Source organism: Netta rufina (genome assembly GCF_964035555.1).
Source record: "Netta rufina genome assembly, chromosome: 1".
NCBI classification, from domain to species: Eukaryota; Metazoa; Chordata; class Aves; order Anseriformes; family Anatidae; genus Netta; species Netta rufina.
In genome coordinates this window covers 107333777-107348127 of record NC_140123.1, presented here as the reverse complement: position 1 = coordinate 107348127, position 14351 = coordinate 107333777, and the positions used below count along the sequence as shown (strand labels likewise).

Here is a 14351-nt window from a genome sequence, read left to right as displayed (position 1 = left end):
TTTTGTGAGTACTGGAGGATCTTTTGCTTCAAGAATATATGACAATGAATTCTGGGGCAGGGTAGTGGGATTTTTTTCTGCATTCTTGCAGAACACAACATCCCGCATGTTGTGTCAAATGTCCTAGCTAAATATCTCTTGCTTTTTGTGCAGCTTTTGCTAATATATTTTGAATGGTAACTACATTAAACTATTTAATGAGATGTAGTATTCCTGAGAAGAGATGGTCTTCTGTATGCTGTGTGCAATTATGACAGTATATACACGGTAGCTATTTCTCTTAGAAAATACTGAAAGAGTCTTTATGGGAAAGTTGTTTGTTTTATGCAAGGAAACATACAAAATAAACCACCCAAAACTTTCTTTGGACACTTCCAAACAAAGCATCCAGGTGTACCTTAGCTTTTACTTGGCTGAGTAAAACTTTTAATCTCTGTGTATATAATGAGAATGAGTAAATTTAATCTTGTCGTAAGGGTGTTATTTCCAGCTTAAGTAGGTGTGGGGTCATGTCGTTGTTAGCTTTTGCCGCTGTAACTGGCTCAGGGCAGCCAGCTGATCCCAAACGTTTTAAAGGATCAAAAGCATTTTCAAAGTGTTCCCATGTCTGTTGTCCATACCTTTCTTTCTAGCCTCAATTCACTTTCTGAAAGTTTCTATATACAGACATAAAGTAAGTGTTTCAGCAGAGTTTTTGATCCTTTTTGATCTGTACTTTAGCTTTGTCCAATCTGTATTTCTAGAACCATATCCTTTTGCTTTTAGCCAAGAAATGGTAGCAAGGGATAAAAATGAAATCTTTACTAGGTATTTTTATATATTGAGAAGTATGGTGACACATACTTCACCATACAGGTGAAGTTTACACCTGACTGGTTTACATATGAGTTGAAAAGAAAATAAATGTTTATGTACACGCGCGTGCTCTATTTGCATGGCTGGAGAACACCAGAGAAATGGAGGTATGGGTGATTAAACATTTAACTGTACAATAAAATTTAAACTATAATGGTGTCTAGTCCTAGCTTTGAAAACATTATAAAATGTGGATGTGTAACAGGATGACAGTCTTTTCATACACGTTTGGTTATCCTTCCTCTGTTTCCAGTTTTGCTCAGTCATGTCTGGACTTCCTACGTGACAGGATACCCATCAAGTTAGATAATCTGTGTAATAGGAGTTGTGTGTAATACAGAGGACCTGCACTTAAATATCTGTCATGGATCAAACACATTCAAATAAAATTATGTGAATCAAACCAGACCATACAGAGGACTGATTCTTTACAAATACTCAGTAAGCCTTAAATAATTTTGAAATTGGTCGGTAGAAATTCCTATCTGCTCTTTGGCAAAGCTCCTAATCATGCAGGTCTATCACACCCACAAATAATACTGGGATCCTTTTTTTCACCACTAAAGCTTGAGGAACAAAATACAAATTATTTTATGGTTTTCATTTACTTAGTAGTATTTTATGTGTCATTAAGCATACATAAGATTAAATTAGAAATTTGTGTTAAAATATATATTTTTTAAAATACCATAAAAGCATAGTAACTCAGTAATTAATGTGGTTGATAATGACACACGTTCCACTTCCAACTCTATCTGTACAAGAGTTCATTTCTTTTGCTGCTCTCCTTTACTGTAGCTATAAGTAAATTTAAAATCAGAGCATCAAACTGAACAGAAATCAGTCTTTTTTTTCAGTCAGGGTACAGGCTAGTGTATCCAACACTCTGCTGCTGAAACAAGAGAGGCCCCACTGCAAAAGAAAATACCTCTATTATGTGCTTAATTAAAATGCATAACTGTTGTTTAATGTTTTCATTATGGTAAGCTTAAATGCTTGTAAAATTCTGAAATGTGAAATGTAGCTTTTCTGTGAGGTTTAAGTTGGAAGGCAAATGGGCTTGTTTACCAAACAAAGTCTTTTTCCTGAGGAATATCTAATTTGTGGAGATCTTAGGATGCTTTTGACCCCATTATTCAGGATCTGGTTAGTAGTATTTATGCCAAATCATCTATGTTGTGAGGAGTGGAGAGGCAGTGATTGCTATAGAGCATTGCTAGACATACTTTTATAGCCTGGATTAAGGAAATGGGATAATTTGTTTCAAAATTAGCATAGCTATAACAATTGCATTTGATGTAAATAGTTTTAAAGGAATCATTAGAGATGTCAGGGCTTTCAGCAACATTGATAAATTATTAAATTTAATGTATAGTGTAGATCATAGTAGCAAAGGATGAAATGCTTGAGGGAGACATTCGTGTTCATACAATATGCAGTGGAATTGTAGCAGCCATTGCTGATGCTGGATTTGAAAGGGTATCGAAGAGAAAACCAGGAGCTGTAGTTTGGAGTCTGGTTTGGTATGTTATGCATGGTAACAGATGAATGGTATGTTGGGCGTGTTTATAAAATGAAAGGGGGTGAGGGGAGTAGTGCACACATTGAGTATTAAAGCTGATTAATAAAGTATAATTTTTCTAACAAAATACTTTTTTAACAAACACTTACATGAAAATGTTATTAGAGAATGCAGTGATCTTCTGTTTCTCTCTTTGGTACCTACCCTATAGAAATCAAATACTAACATGGCAGTCATTGACATTGGTCTCCTTTGCTGAAAATACTTCTGGAGAAGACACTACTGAATGGCTAATGTTAAGAAGCTAATTGAGCGCTTTGGTTTTCTTCCCTCTTCTGTACCTGTATTTCTTTTTTCTTACCTTCTGTCAGCAAAACCTGTGCAATCTTCTAGTTTCTAATCACAGGATAAATTTGCACTTCTAGTTTAGGCATCTTTTTTGTTATGTCATGCTTCAAATGAACAGTTTCTTGTTGCTGGAGATTTAAATCAGTAGGGCTGCTTTACTCTTTCCTAATTCTATTAAATACAAGCCCTAGCAAAACAAGATTCTTCCATAGCTTTAAATTAAGGAAACAGATTGTGGATAATAGAATGTTTATTTCCTTCTCTGTATGTTTTGTTTGGTTGGTTGGTTGGTGGTGGTGGGATAGATTGAGTCTTTCTGTTATAACTTCAGAATGGTAAAAGACGTTTTAATGATACCCAAGCAAGAAATCCAAAGGTACTTAAATTAAAGGGTTCTAAATAGCTTGTGCAATCAACATCTACAGCTGAGGTGTTCCAACAACCTTGAATGTTGCCTGTGAGAAGTCCAGAAAATCATAAAACATTTAATTTGTTGTTGTCCCAAATAAGAAGTATACTTTTGTGTATTAGCTCTTTACTTCTTTATTTTCCACCTTATTTCTGATTTTCTTCTTTTAAAATTATTTTCTCTTATTTTTTGTTAAATCTGTTTGAATCCTTATAAGTATGTGTGCAGGTAGTCCTACTCATTGTTAAAATGTTAAATAACATGCCATTTTAGCAACTGCAGTCAGAACATTTGTTTTACAAGGTCTTTTATTAAAAATAACCTTCCTTTTGTTCCTCTGTGTTATAATAACTCAAACTCTCTTCTTAAAAACTTTCATTGGAGTTGTAAGGTGTTTTTTCTGTAAGAGTATATACTTTTCCTATGGACACTTGATCAGATTCTTTGATTGTTAAACAGTGACTGTAATTTTTATGGTTGTTCACAATTTTGTTATGTCAAATCAGCCACTCATTTTGTTTAGTGTTGCATTTTTAGTCTAGAGCATTACACAAATTGCTGTGTATATTACTACTGTAATACTGTAAATTTATCTCTCACTGAAGATTTTAGAAGAGATGAGAAGGAGGTTTCTTTACTAGGAATCGCTATGCTAAGATGAAAATTTCAAGACAAACTGTCACACAGTTTCTGTAGGTTCTGTATATTTTCCCACTCTTTTCTTAGGTTGATTTAAAAATAAAAACAAGACAAAAAAAATTAAATCCTATATATTGATATAGGCTGAAATATGTTTCAACAATTCTTTCAGTTTTTCTGTCCCATTTAACAATAAATTGGCATAGTTCCTTAACAGTTTTCCTTAAGTATAAAATCCTTCTGGATTCTGATGCTTCAGAATATGGGGGACATCAAAGGCTGGACCACAATACAGAGTATTTCTCTGAAGAATATCCTCACAATTATCGACATAATTCACTTATGGTAAGTAAGACATTCTGTTTTTATCTGAACAATTTTTGAAGTTCTTCGGAGAAGTATGGAGCATATTCTAGGAATATTTCTGTGTTGTTTTTTGTTTGTGCTTTTTTCTGAAATCACCCTTTAGATGAATATAGGAGAGGTGATGCTATGATTTTATTATGAACTATAAAGTTAACTGACTTTCCTTTTTTGACATTACATTTAAATGTGCATGCCCTCTTGCAGTACAGACACAACATTCCTTGCCAAACAATATGCATGAAAACCTTCTAACATGCTTTTGAATTGCCATTTTGAACATAATCATTTCCTTTATTTTCATGTCTGAGAAATACCATCTTCATGCTTTATTTGTGAATAGAGTTCCATAGAAACTAATTTTTGCATCGCTTTCTTAATATCATGTGCAGAACTCCACAAACATGAATAAGAGCAAATCATGCATTGGCAACTGGCTACTTCCTCTCCTCAGTTTACAGAAAAAAAATGCAACATAGAACAGACCTTCTCTAGTCCCATCAAGAATTTCCAGTCCTAAACTATCTTAAATAATGAATAAAGACTTTCCCACAGATCACTTCAGGTAATGTGGGAGGCATATACTTGCATATGATTTCTGTTAGCTGAGGTGGTGACTAATCAAAACCAAAATAACTCCTTTGTCATTACTCTTGAAATCCTAATTACTTACTACAATTAACAATTTATAAATTTGTTATTTTCCCATTCATTATATATGTGTATACATATACACATACATGGGTATGTATGTTCACAAACTCAGAGATTAAGATTCAAAAAGACCATGAATTAAGGCAGAGTTCACTGAAAAAGTTCTGAAAACAGTTAAGTTGTTGACTAGATTTTCATATTTAAAACATATACATGTGAAGGGGTGTGTGTATTTCTATACACAGGTATAGCTGTACACAGAAATGCTTGTACATACATTACATTTGTATTGTAACCGACTACAGATACAGAGGATCTCTGCACTGGATTGTGTGTGCCACTCTTCCATGACAGAATGGAGAAATCAGTTTCTGGTGTGACGTCTTAATGTGTCTCATGAGATCTATATTCCTGAGAATTATTGTAGCTTTTAATCTATCTCACACTTGCTTTCACCCTATTTCATTATATTCAGAGTACTGGCATTTCTTTTGTTTGCATGTTTTAAAGTGGTTTTATTTCATGAAAAGAATTCTTGTGCTTTTATCATGCTTGGCCTAAAGGATCTTGGGAACATTTTTTTAATGTCGGTATGTGACAATGCCTTTATAGAGTAGGTAAGTATCTATTCTCATTTGCACAGTAAGAAACAGACCCTGAGAGTTCATTCCTGAAGGTTATACAGCAAATTAATGCTCCCAGAATTCTTGCTTCTTGTGTCCAATTCAAATACATTGCTTTAGTGATTAGAGAGCATCTTAATTATCTGCCACTAACTCAACTTGTGCAAGGCTATTAACTAATCTAGAATGTATATTTCACATTTGGACTTTTAGATGATGAGTGCAAGTCATTCAAGACAGAAAAAATGCAACAATATGAAGATGTGATTTGCTAGGAGCATGTAGAAGATAAGGCATGTGACAAGCAAAGCAGCAAATGCATTTTTGCAGCATAAATTGTGGCATGGCAATGGCACTTCCGGGTCAGATAGAAACCCATCAGAATGGGTCATGATAACTGTCTTTTATATCCTTCAGCAGTACAATTCACAGACCAGCTTCAGTCAACAGCCCAGAAGATGCCACAAGCACCACATAAAGGTAAAATGGTAGTACAAGGACACAAAGGAAATGTAGCTGGGGAAGCACTCTGGAAAACCAGACCAAATTTAGCAAGATAGAACTCCAAGAAACAAAGAACAAAAGCTACAATAAATATCTGCAACTGCTATTTTACAATGAAACATTTTTTTTATTTACAATAAAACATTTTTTGTTTTATTGTAAATAGCATTTTAAATCCTAGTTCTTAGATGATCAGTCATCCTTGAGAACTGCTTTAATCTTACTTGAAGGTTATAAAATCCAAGTAGGTGTCTTCTTTCAAGTTTCTTTTCAGAAGATGTATGGCAACCACCTCAGTGAACTCACACAAATTTTTTACTGTTTTTTTTTTTTTTTTTAATAATTATCTTATTGTACTTGCATAATGCATAAAACTTAAGTATTTAGTTTCAAAAAATTTAGTTCTTCATCCACCATAGAACTCAAAAGATATTTTTTTTTTTCATGGTGACAGATGCACCTCCCTTAAGGTGTGTTAGTAAACACTATCAGCAAAAACAGGCCCAGAGTACTATGACAAAATCACATGCAATAATTCTGCTGCTCAAGTCAAGCTTAAATAGTGTACAAACATTACTAAAATAGGAGATTAGATGTGACATGAGTCATTCTAGGAATATCACCTAATAAAATAAAAACACAAAGTGATGGTGCAAAATAAGAAGGGAAATATGAAATACCTGGAGTGAAGAAAACTGGATGCGCTGCTAGGTATTGCACTGAAACATTTTGCTGATGAACAGATGATAATTCGGGTTCTGTTTAGTAATGCTGTAAGAAGGCCAGATTTCAAAATCATTACACACACCTTGAAAACTCAATAGAAAAATGCACCAAAATATCCTTTGTAATATGACTGATCTAAATAATGATTATAATCTAATTTTTCCATTTCTCTGCTTGCTCTGGTCTGTATTGTTAACAAATATATTGCAATCTACATAACTTTCCATTTCATCAAACCTTCTAATAACAAGCCGTTAACTTCTTTGCTATTGTAGAACTTGACTTTTTACCACAGTTTTATTTCTGTTTGTATTTCCACATGATACTCCCCAATAGTCTTTTTTGAGCCATGTTTTATGAAAGTTCTGTGCTTTTTCAATGCTTGTATACACATTGTTTTGTTTTAAGTCTTCCCATTTCTTTACAGGTAGTAAATTAAATGCTGTAGATGCATTTCAACTCCTGTCAGATCCTAGTGCCCCTTTATGTACAAAGTCATTTGTTGATAGCTTTCTTGATTGTTGGACCTGAGACTTAGACCAGGTGGGGGGAAGTGGGATCTGTTTTAATGATATTCATTGTTCCAAATGTTTTATCAGGCAACTGACTTGGTTGAATTTTACTGTAAAATGTTGTTTGATATCAATGTAGTACAAGTAACTTAAGTATTTTTTAACTCACAGAAGTAAGGGCTTATAGGGAAGCAGTGGGTTTTATACTTTGTATCTCCATAACTCAGTAACAAACAGGCCAAATGTAATATTGTAGAGTGTTTGTGTCATTGGCAAAATAGTATGCAGTTTATTGTTTAATGTATTTCAGTTTTTATACATTTCCTTTTTGCCACCTTTCTGCATACTTCTTTCCAGTTAGCTCCAGTTAGCTAAAAAATAGATGCTGAAATACACCACTCCACACTGCCACCCTCCCTCCCTCCTAATGAAATAGAAATTGTGTGGCTTATTTTAAGAATATCCTTATTGCTGGGTTGGGCTTTTTAACCTTGGCCATAATGTATAATATTTAATGTCAAAGTTCAACTTCCTGCTTCCATGAGTCTATTGACAAATTAAAATATTCACATACTGAGATGATCTAAAAGCTTTTAGTAACCTTAGCTTTGAAAATAGTCATTTGAATTACTTTCTTGATAAGGATTTATGTATTAAATTTTTAGGGAGTGATGTAGTCTTTAACTGTTTCCTTTCCTTCCATTTACAGATATGCAGAATATATGAAAGAGTGTTTGTAGTTAGAAAGCTAACTGTTATAACTAGGGGAATCAGATAAGATTCATAGTAGCAAGATCTTTTGTTGTTTTTACCTCTTGATGATTAAGACTTATAGATTCAGTTGCTCATTGATCATTTGACTTCTTAAAACAAACAACAGCAACAAACAAGTGTAATGTTTCCAAAGTTAATGTAGTCCAATTTCATTCAATCTTTCTTCCATTTACATTTGTCTTTGTCATTTTTTGTTGTTTTTTAAAGCACTCTTTCTTAAGAAAAAAATACAAAAGATAATAGAAATTTTAAGATAGAGCCTGTGCAATATATGGAGATCTTTTGCATAAATGAAGCAAGACAGTCTGAGAAATGATTTTCTGCATATTCATGCTTTACAGCTATAAATTGAAAAACAAATTGGAAGAAAGAACTTCACATTATTTTAAGCATACCTTCTTTTTCACTTGCAATGTCTAGCAAAATGAAATCTGAAATGTCTGTGGTTTTGTATAACAAATTATAGTCAGAAAGGAAAAGCTATCACGTGTCCTATTCATTGATGGTTAATTATATTTTCAGAATAGTGTCAGTGTCTGACAATTAGTAGTGATACAGAGAAGACATGAGATAGTCCAAAGCCCTCATTTTAATTAAAAGTTTGGGAAAATGTTGGCACAGGCTCTTGTGACACTGCCTTCTGCATCCACCAGCTGCAATATGCACTATCAAATATTTTTTCTGCAGTGCCTGATCTAGCTCTGAGTTCCAGTAATTCTCCCATCTGTTGCAAAATGACCTTGAAATGATTTTTAGGACTTGATGTTTTCCAACCCTCAAAGTAGGATGAAGGGTAGTTCATTGCAGTTCCAGCCAATTTTAGTTGTGCTTGCACCTGGTACTGAATGCAGTCTGATGGATCAGAAAGTAGAAATTGTCCTTTGTAGAACTTCTTGCTTGTGGATGTGTGTGTGTGTATATGTATATATATATATATGGAGATTGCTGCGTATTATGGTCCTCTCAAAATATATAGAGTGAGCTTCATGCTTATATGTTCTGCTATCTACAGATCCTTCCTTTATTTTGTATTCCTGTATTCTTTATAGCTTTTCTAATCTCTTGTTTCTTGAAATTATCTGGATGTTTACAGGGGGAAAAAAAAAAAAGTTTAAGAAATAAGCATTTGTATGGCTGAAAAGCATTGTATACATTCCTGGCAAATAGTAGCAATACCATTTTTTTCCCCTATTGTGCAATAGCCCACCTGAATGGAATATGATTTTGACATAACACAATGTGTAGCAGGCTGATAGCAATAAATGTTTTCATGCATGTATTGGAGTATGTAAACTATATTAATGCCAGAAACCCTGATCTATAAGGAATTTGTCCCTTTTCAGTGTGATTGCCTTACAGTTTAAAATGGACAAGTTTAAATTGTCTGTTTTTTTTCTAAAACAGACCTTAAAGACAAGTCAGTTGTCAGTTCTTAAGTGACTTTTATTTTCATAATTGTTAATTGAAAGTCAACACCTTGATAACTGTTCTATGTAAAATTACAAATGACAAGAATATGCATGCTGAACACAGCAATAAAAAATAAGGAGCTACTTGACAAACTTAATTACAAAATAGATCATCTGGCAAATAAGAGAATATGGGTTAGTAATGAAGGAATATAAAAGCAAGTTGTAAACTACTAAGAGCCTAATCAGAGAGGTTGAAGCCTGGCTGAAGCTAAAAACTAGCTAGAGATATAAAGAATGGCAAGATGGGAGTTCTGCAAGTGTACAAAAAGTATACAAATAGCAGAAGAGCTTAAGAAGAAACACAAGTCCCTTGACAAAGGGAGGAGTCAAACATGATAGGTACTCTGGAGAGAGCAGAAGTACTTAAAGCTTTTTTTTTCAAGCCTTGGTGTCTGAGGGCAAAGCCTGCTCTCAGACCCTTTTGTATGCCAGTACGCTTCTGAAATGAAAGAAGCAGCAGCAGAGCAATAGGTTAGGGACACCTTAAAGAGGCAAGATAAATAGGATATACCCAGGAATCTGGAAAGATTTTGGTAGTGTGATTGCAAGGCTGCTATCATCTGTGAAAAATCATAGTTGTCAGGGAAAATTTCTGACAGCTGTAGTAAAGGCTCTAGTAAAAGCAAAAAGGAAACCTAAAGACTCTGTAGGCCAGTATGCTTTTTTCATTAGTCCCTCGAGAGATCGTGGACTGCATCCTCTTGGAATCCATATCTAAACAAGTGAGAGGCATATGAGATGGGTCAATCAGAAAGCCAATCCAGATTTAGCAAAAGTAAATATGCCTGATTAATCTGCCTGCTTTCTGTGATGAAAGGACTCTAGCTGTGTGCATGAGGTTAATACAATCAACACAGTAAGACTTCCAGCTTTGTCTCCTACAGCATTCTTATCTAGGAAGTACAAGCTGGATTTGAAGCTTGTTTTGCAGGTTGAGAGCTAGTTGGACAGCTGCAAATTTAGTAGTCAGAGAGTGAATGTCCAGCTGTTGAGTGGTATCAGGAAGAGTGCCCTAGGAATTGCTGCTGGGTCTGATACTGTTTGGAGTCTTCAGCAGCAACCGTACTGATGAGACAGCAAATGTGTACATGACACTGAATTAGTATGAGTTGTGAATGTTACAGGTCTAATCCAGATGTATCTTGATAAATTTAGCCAATAGAAACTTCATACAAATTAATGAAGAAAAATTCTGCAGAGGAACGCCATGTATCAGTGAAGATTAGAAAATCAGTATTCTGAGTAGGAACCCTAAGAAAAAGGACTGGGGTTATGCTGAATACGAATTTAAATGGAATGGAGTTTGTCACAGGCCCATAGCATAATAAGTTAAAACAGGTATCTTCATTAATGCATTTCAGTGTGTTGAAATTATCTTTAAAATTCTTTAATATAACTTGGACTTGAGTAATTTAAAGACTTAAACCAAATATTAAGAAAGTGCGTAGTGCTTTACCTCAGAAAAGAAAAAAGAAAAAAGTTGCCATTTTTTCAGTATTTAAAGATGACAAAAGAAGTTGGCTTTTATTTTTTATTTTTATTTTTATACCATGGATAGGGCATAGACTACTCAGCACACCAATGCTGCCAGACTGCTGAAGGAGTCCAGTAATTGCAACAAGTATGATGGCCCTTAGTCTGGGTGGAAGAGGAGTATCTGTGGCTAGGAGGAAATCAAAAAAAGGTTGGAGAAAATAGAAGTAAGTGGGGTGTGTTTTCACAGAAGTAGTAATTAAGGTGATGAAAGAACGGGAAAGGCTGAGGGAGCTCTGGGATTTTAAGTGTCCTAAGAAGGAGCAGAAGTGAGAAATCTGGGCTGAGAAGGCTGAAAATGTTGTTGGTTCCTGGACAGATAGTCTTCCAGATGTCACTTTATCTCAGGAAATATTAGCAATATTTGCAATATCTTTGGTCACGTTTTTTCTCCCGTCTCTCACCCAAATGTTATGTATTCTGTCTGTTTAAACAAACAGTAAAGCCAGAGTACATACACAGTGGTATTTCTGGAAATACTGATTAAAAAAAAAATTGACACGGAAAAAACATTTGTAACAGAAATTATCTAATGTTTGTGTAGTATTTTTTTTCTTTTAAAAATTTGTACACTAGTGGAATGAATATTTAACTTCAGATGGAGAGAGTCCTTTGTTTTGTCGCTTTTTGCATGCAGTTTTATTTAAGCTTTGGAGATGCTTAAAATGGTGAATGAAATAAATTGATAAGATTAGGAGAGAATGCCACAGTTGGCTTCTCTATGATTTTGCAAGAAGCCTAACAAATCAATAAACACTAGAACCCATATTTAATTGCCCAGACGTGGAAAAACACACGGCTAATAAGGTGGCAGTTAAATCAGTTTGTGACAAATCGTAAATATACCTCTTATCAATCTAAATATATTTTACACAAACTCTGAAAATGTGCCTAAAACCAGTTCTAAAATTCTGATCAACAGTGGACTGGTGTGATGATTCCATGCTGTTCTCAGATTCTCAGCTACAAGTTGACTTTAAAGGAAATGAGATAATTTATTCCTCCTAAGATCTGATATATTATTGACCAGAATATGATTAAGAATTGCTGTATCCTGTGTTTATGTTAATATTTGTTGCCTTAACTGAAGTAGCTGTTTACACATTCTTTGTTAGGAGCAAATAAGAATAATTTTCTTTCCCTTTTCATGTCATCATATAAACCCAGAGCACTGAATTTCTCAATAAAGAATTTGAAAAATCTCTCCTTTATCTATATGTTCTGAACTAGTTGACTTCATTAAGTATTTCCTTCGCTGCACATATTTGTAGGAGCTATTTATCACTGAAACCTTAGGGGAAATCATGTTTGCTGCCTTTCAAGAAGCATTGGACATGGCTCTGTCTGGTTCAATGAAGATCAGCTGTTTTTTTCCTCCTTTTCCTAAAGCTCTTTGCTTTATTGCTTTATTCTGTTTTGAAAACTATGAAAGCCTTTCATGCCATCAGGCTCTAGTTTGCAGATAACGTAGTTGAAATTGCACAGTCCTAGACGTTCCACAGGGATGGAGGGTACTGTAAAAGAGGATGTTGTCAGAATGAAGCCGATAATCTTCAATGTTGTGTTATCTTTTATAATTGCATTTTTATTGACTTCTTCAGCAAACACATTCATATGCTTGACAATTGATGGAGTACCATATATCAAGGTAATTGGTAGGTAGTACATATCAGTCTCATTTTCAGATTGTGACTCTACTTTGCTTGGAAGAAATGTCATGTAAAATATATTGCCACGAGCTTTTTGTGATCTATGAGAAGTCTTTTGATTATATGCGTATCTTTTCATGGTAATAAGGTAAAAGACCATAAAGCAAAATGCAACAGTGTAATGATTAATTTGAATCTGTATATAGTTTTTAGATAAAGTTTTATTGCTCAGACACTGAAACTCCACAGGTGCCAAGATGGAGAATACATTGTTGTGTCATATGGCTGGTATTTACCTGTATGAAATGATATGATGGACCTTGGGGCAACTTTACTTCACAGCAGAAGGGTGTTCAAATGCTGTTGTAAAACTTGCTCATTTATCGTTATACAGTCTGTTGACTTAGATGTTCTCAAGTTTTTTAAATTGGGCATTGGAAGTCATATGAGGCCCTCTACTGGTAGCCTTTTTAAATTATCAAAGTAAGATTTATAAAAAAAAAAAAAAAAAAAAAAAAAAAAGAGGAGAGAGATTGCAATTAAGATGTCTTTTAAACGTTTAGATTGTCTTGTATGATTCAAGTGCTGGGGACTAAGCAATTAAGCACATTTAAAATGTGATAGTATGACCTGCTAATGCTAAATGCTAAACATCCATACACTGCAAATATGAGAAATTATGAATGGTAAAGTATTTCACACGTGTTTTCACATACGCTTTTGTAGAAATTGAATCCTGTGAGGTTTGTGGTTTTCTCAGCTCTTCTTGTTCTTGTCATCTTTTTACTAGGTGTACATTCCAAGCAGAGTGGCTATTGTGCTTCAGAATATGGATAATGCAAAATGAAGATCTCTAATAATCACCGAAGAAGCAAGTGATAGAGGAAGTGCTGATATGGTGTACTAGTATGAAGTATAACAAAACTAGTTCTAAGAAATCTTTCTGAAACCGAATGTAGTAATATTATCTGTTTAAAATGCAAGATTAATATTCACATGTAATTGCAGAGCTCTGGGTTCACTAGAAACTGTTTTGGAAACCATTATGAAAGAAAGAAAAACGTAGTTCTGGTATTAAAAAATTAGTCTTTAAAATATTGCAAAGCAGTAGGTATTGCTAATTAAATTACTGTTTACAGTTTTATCAGCAATAACATCTTAACAAGCGTGATCCTGCTCCAGTGTTTATAATGTCTTGCAAAAATCTTTTTTTTGATAGTGAATTCAAATGTTCATTCAAATGTTCAATGCTTCCTATTCATAGTAGCTTGCTTAAATAGAACAGCAGTTCTTGGCTGAAAGGCAGGCTTAATGGTTTGTGGGACCTAGTTTGAGGCTCCTCTTCAGTGAGGTCCAACATGGAATTTAAAGTGTTTATCCAAATGGATGAGAAGGTCCTTACAGTAATGTACTCTACCATTTTTTATTTTATTAAAACTGCACAAAAATGCTAAACATCCAAATGGGGAAGCCAATTGACCGCTGACCTGCTGAGACCATTGTGTTGCTTACTTGCTCAAATCACTTAGTCTGTGCACCTCACTTGCTACAGCTGAAAAAATGATAATTATTATATTTAGATGGCTAAAATCTCCAGTAAAAAGTGGAATGATACTCCACTGGAAAATGTTCTTAAGATATAATTATTCCTGTTGCTTTAATTTCAGTGACGTCAGGACCTTGTAATACTGATTTCATCATTTCTAGCACATGCTTTCAGTTTGGAACATGAGGTGGTTCTTGCACTTTTATAACTTCTGAAATGTTG

General features: G+C 34.2%; 1 protein-coding gene across 3 annotated transcripts in view; it reads left to right on the top strand.

Moving 5' to 3' along the window:
• Window positions 1–13680, top strand: part of GBE1 (1,4-alpha-glucan branching enzyme 1) — a 176927-nt gene extending 163247 nt beyond the window's left edge. The window contains exons 15-17 of one of the 3 annotated variants that reach the window (XM_084284214.1): window positions 4001–4118; window positions 5834–5893; window positions 13374–13680. In XM_084284214.1, the coding sequence (XP_084140340.1) occupies window positions 4001–4118; window positions 5834–5893; window positions 13374–13430 (235 nt within the window). In that variant the 3' untranslated portion in view covers window positions 13431–13680. Of the gene's footprint in view, window positions 1–4000; window positions 4119–5830; window positions 5894–13373 lie in introns of all 3 variants that reach the window. The other 2 variants (XM_084284213.1, XM_084284215.1) reach the window with 2 other exon arrangements.
• Window positions 13681–14351: the final 671 nt, after the last annotated feature.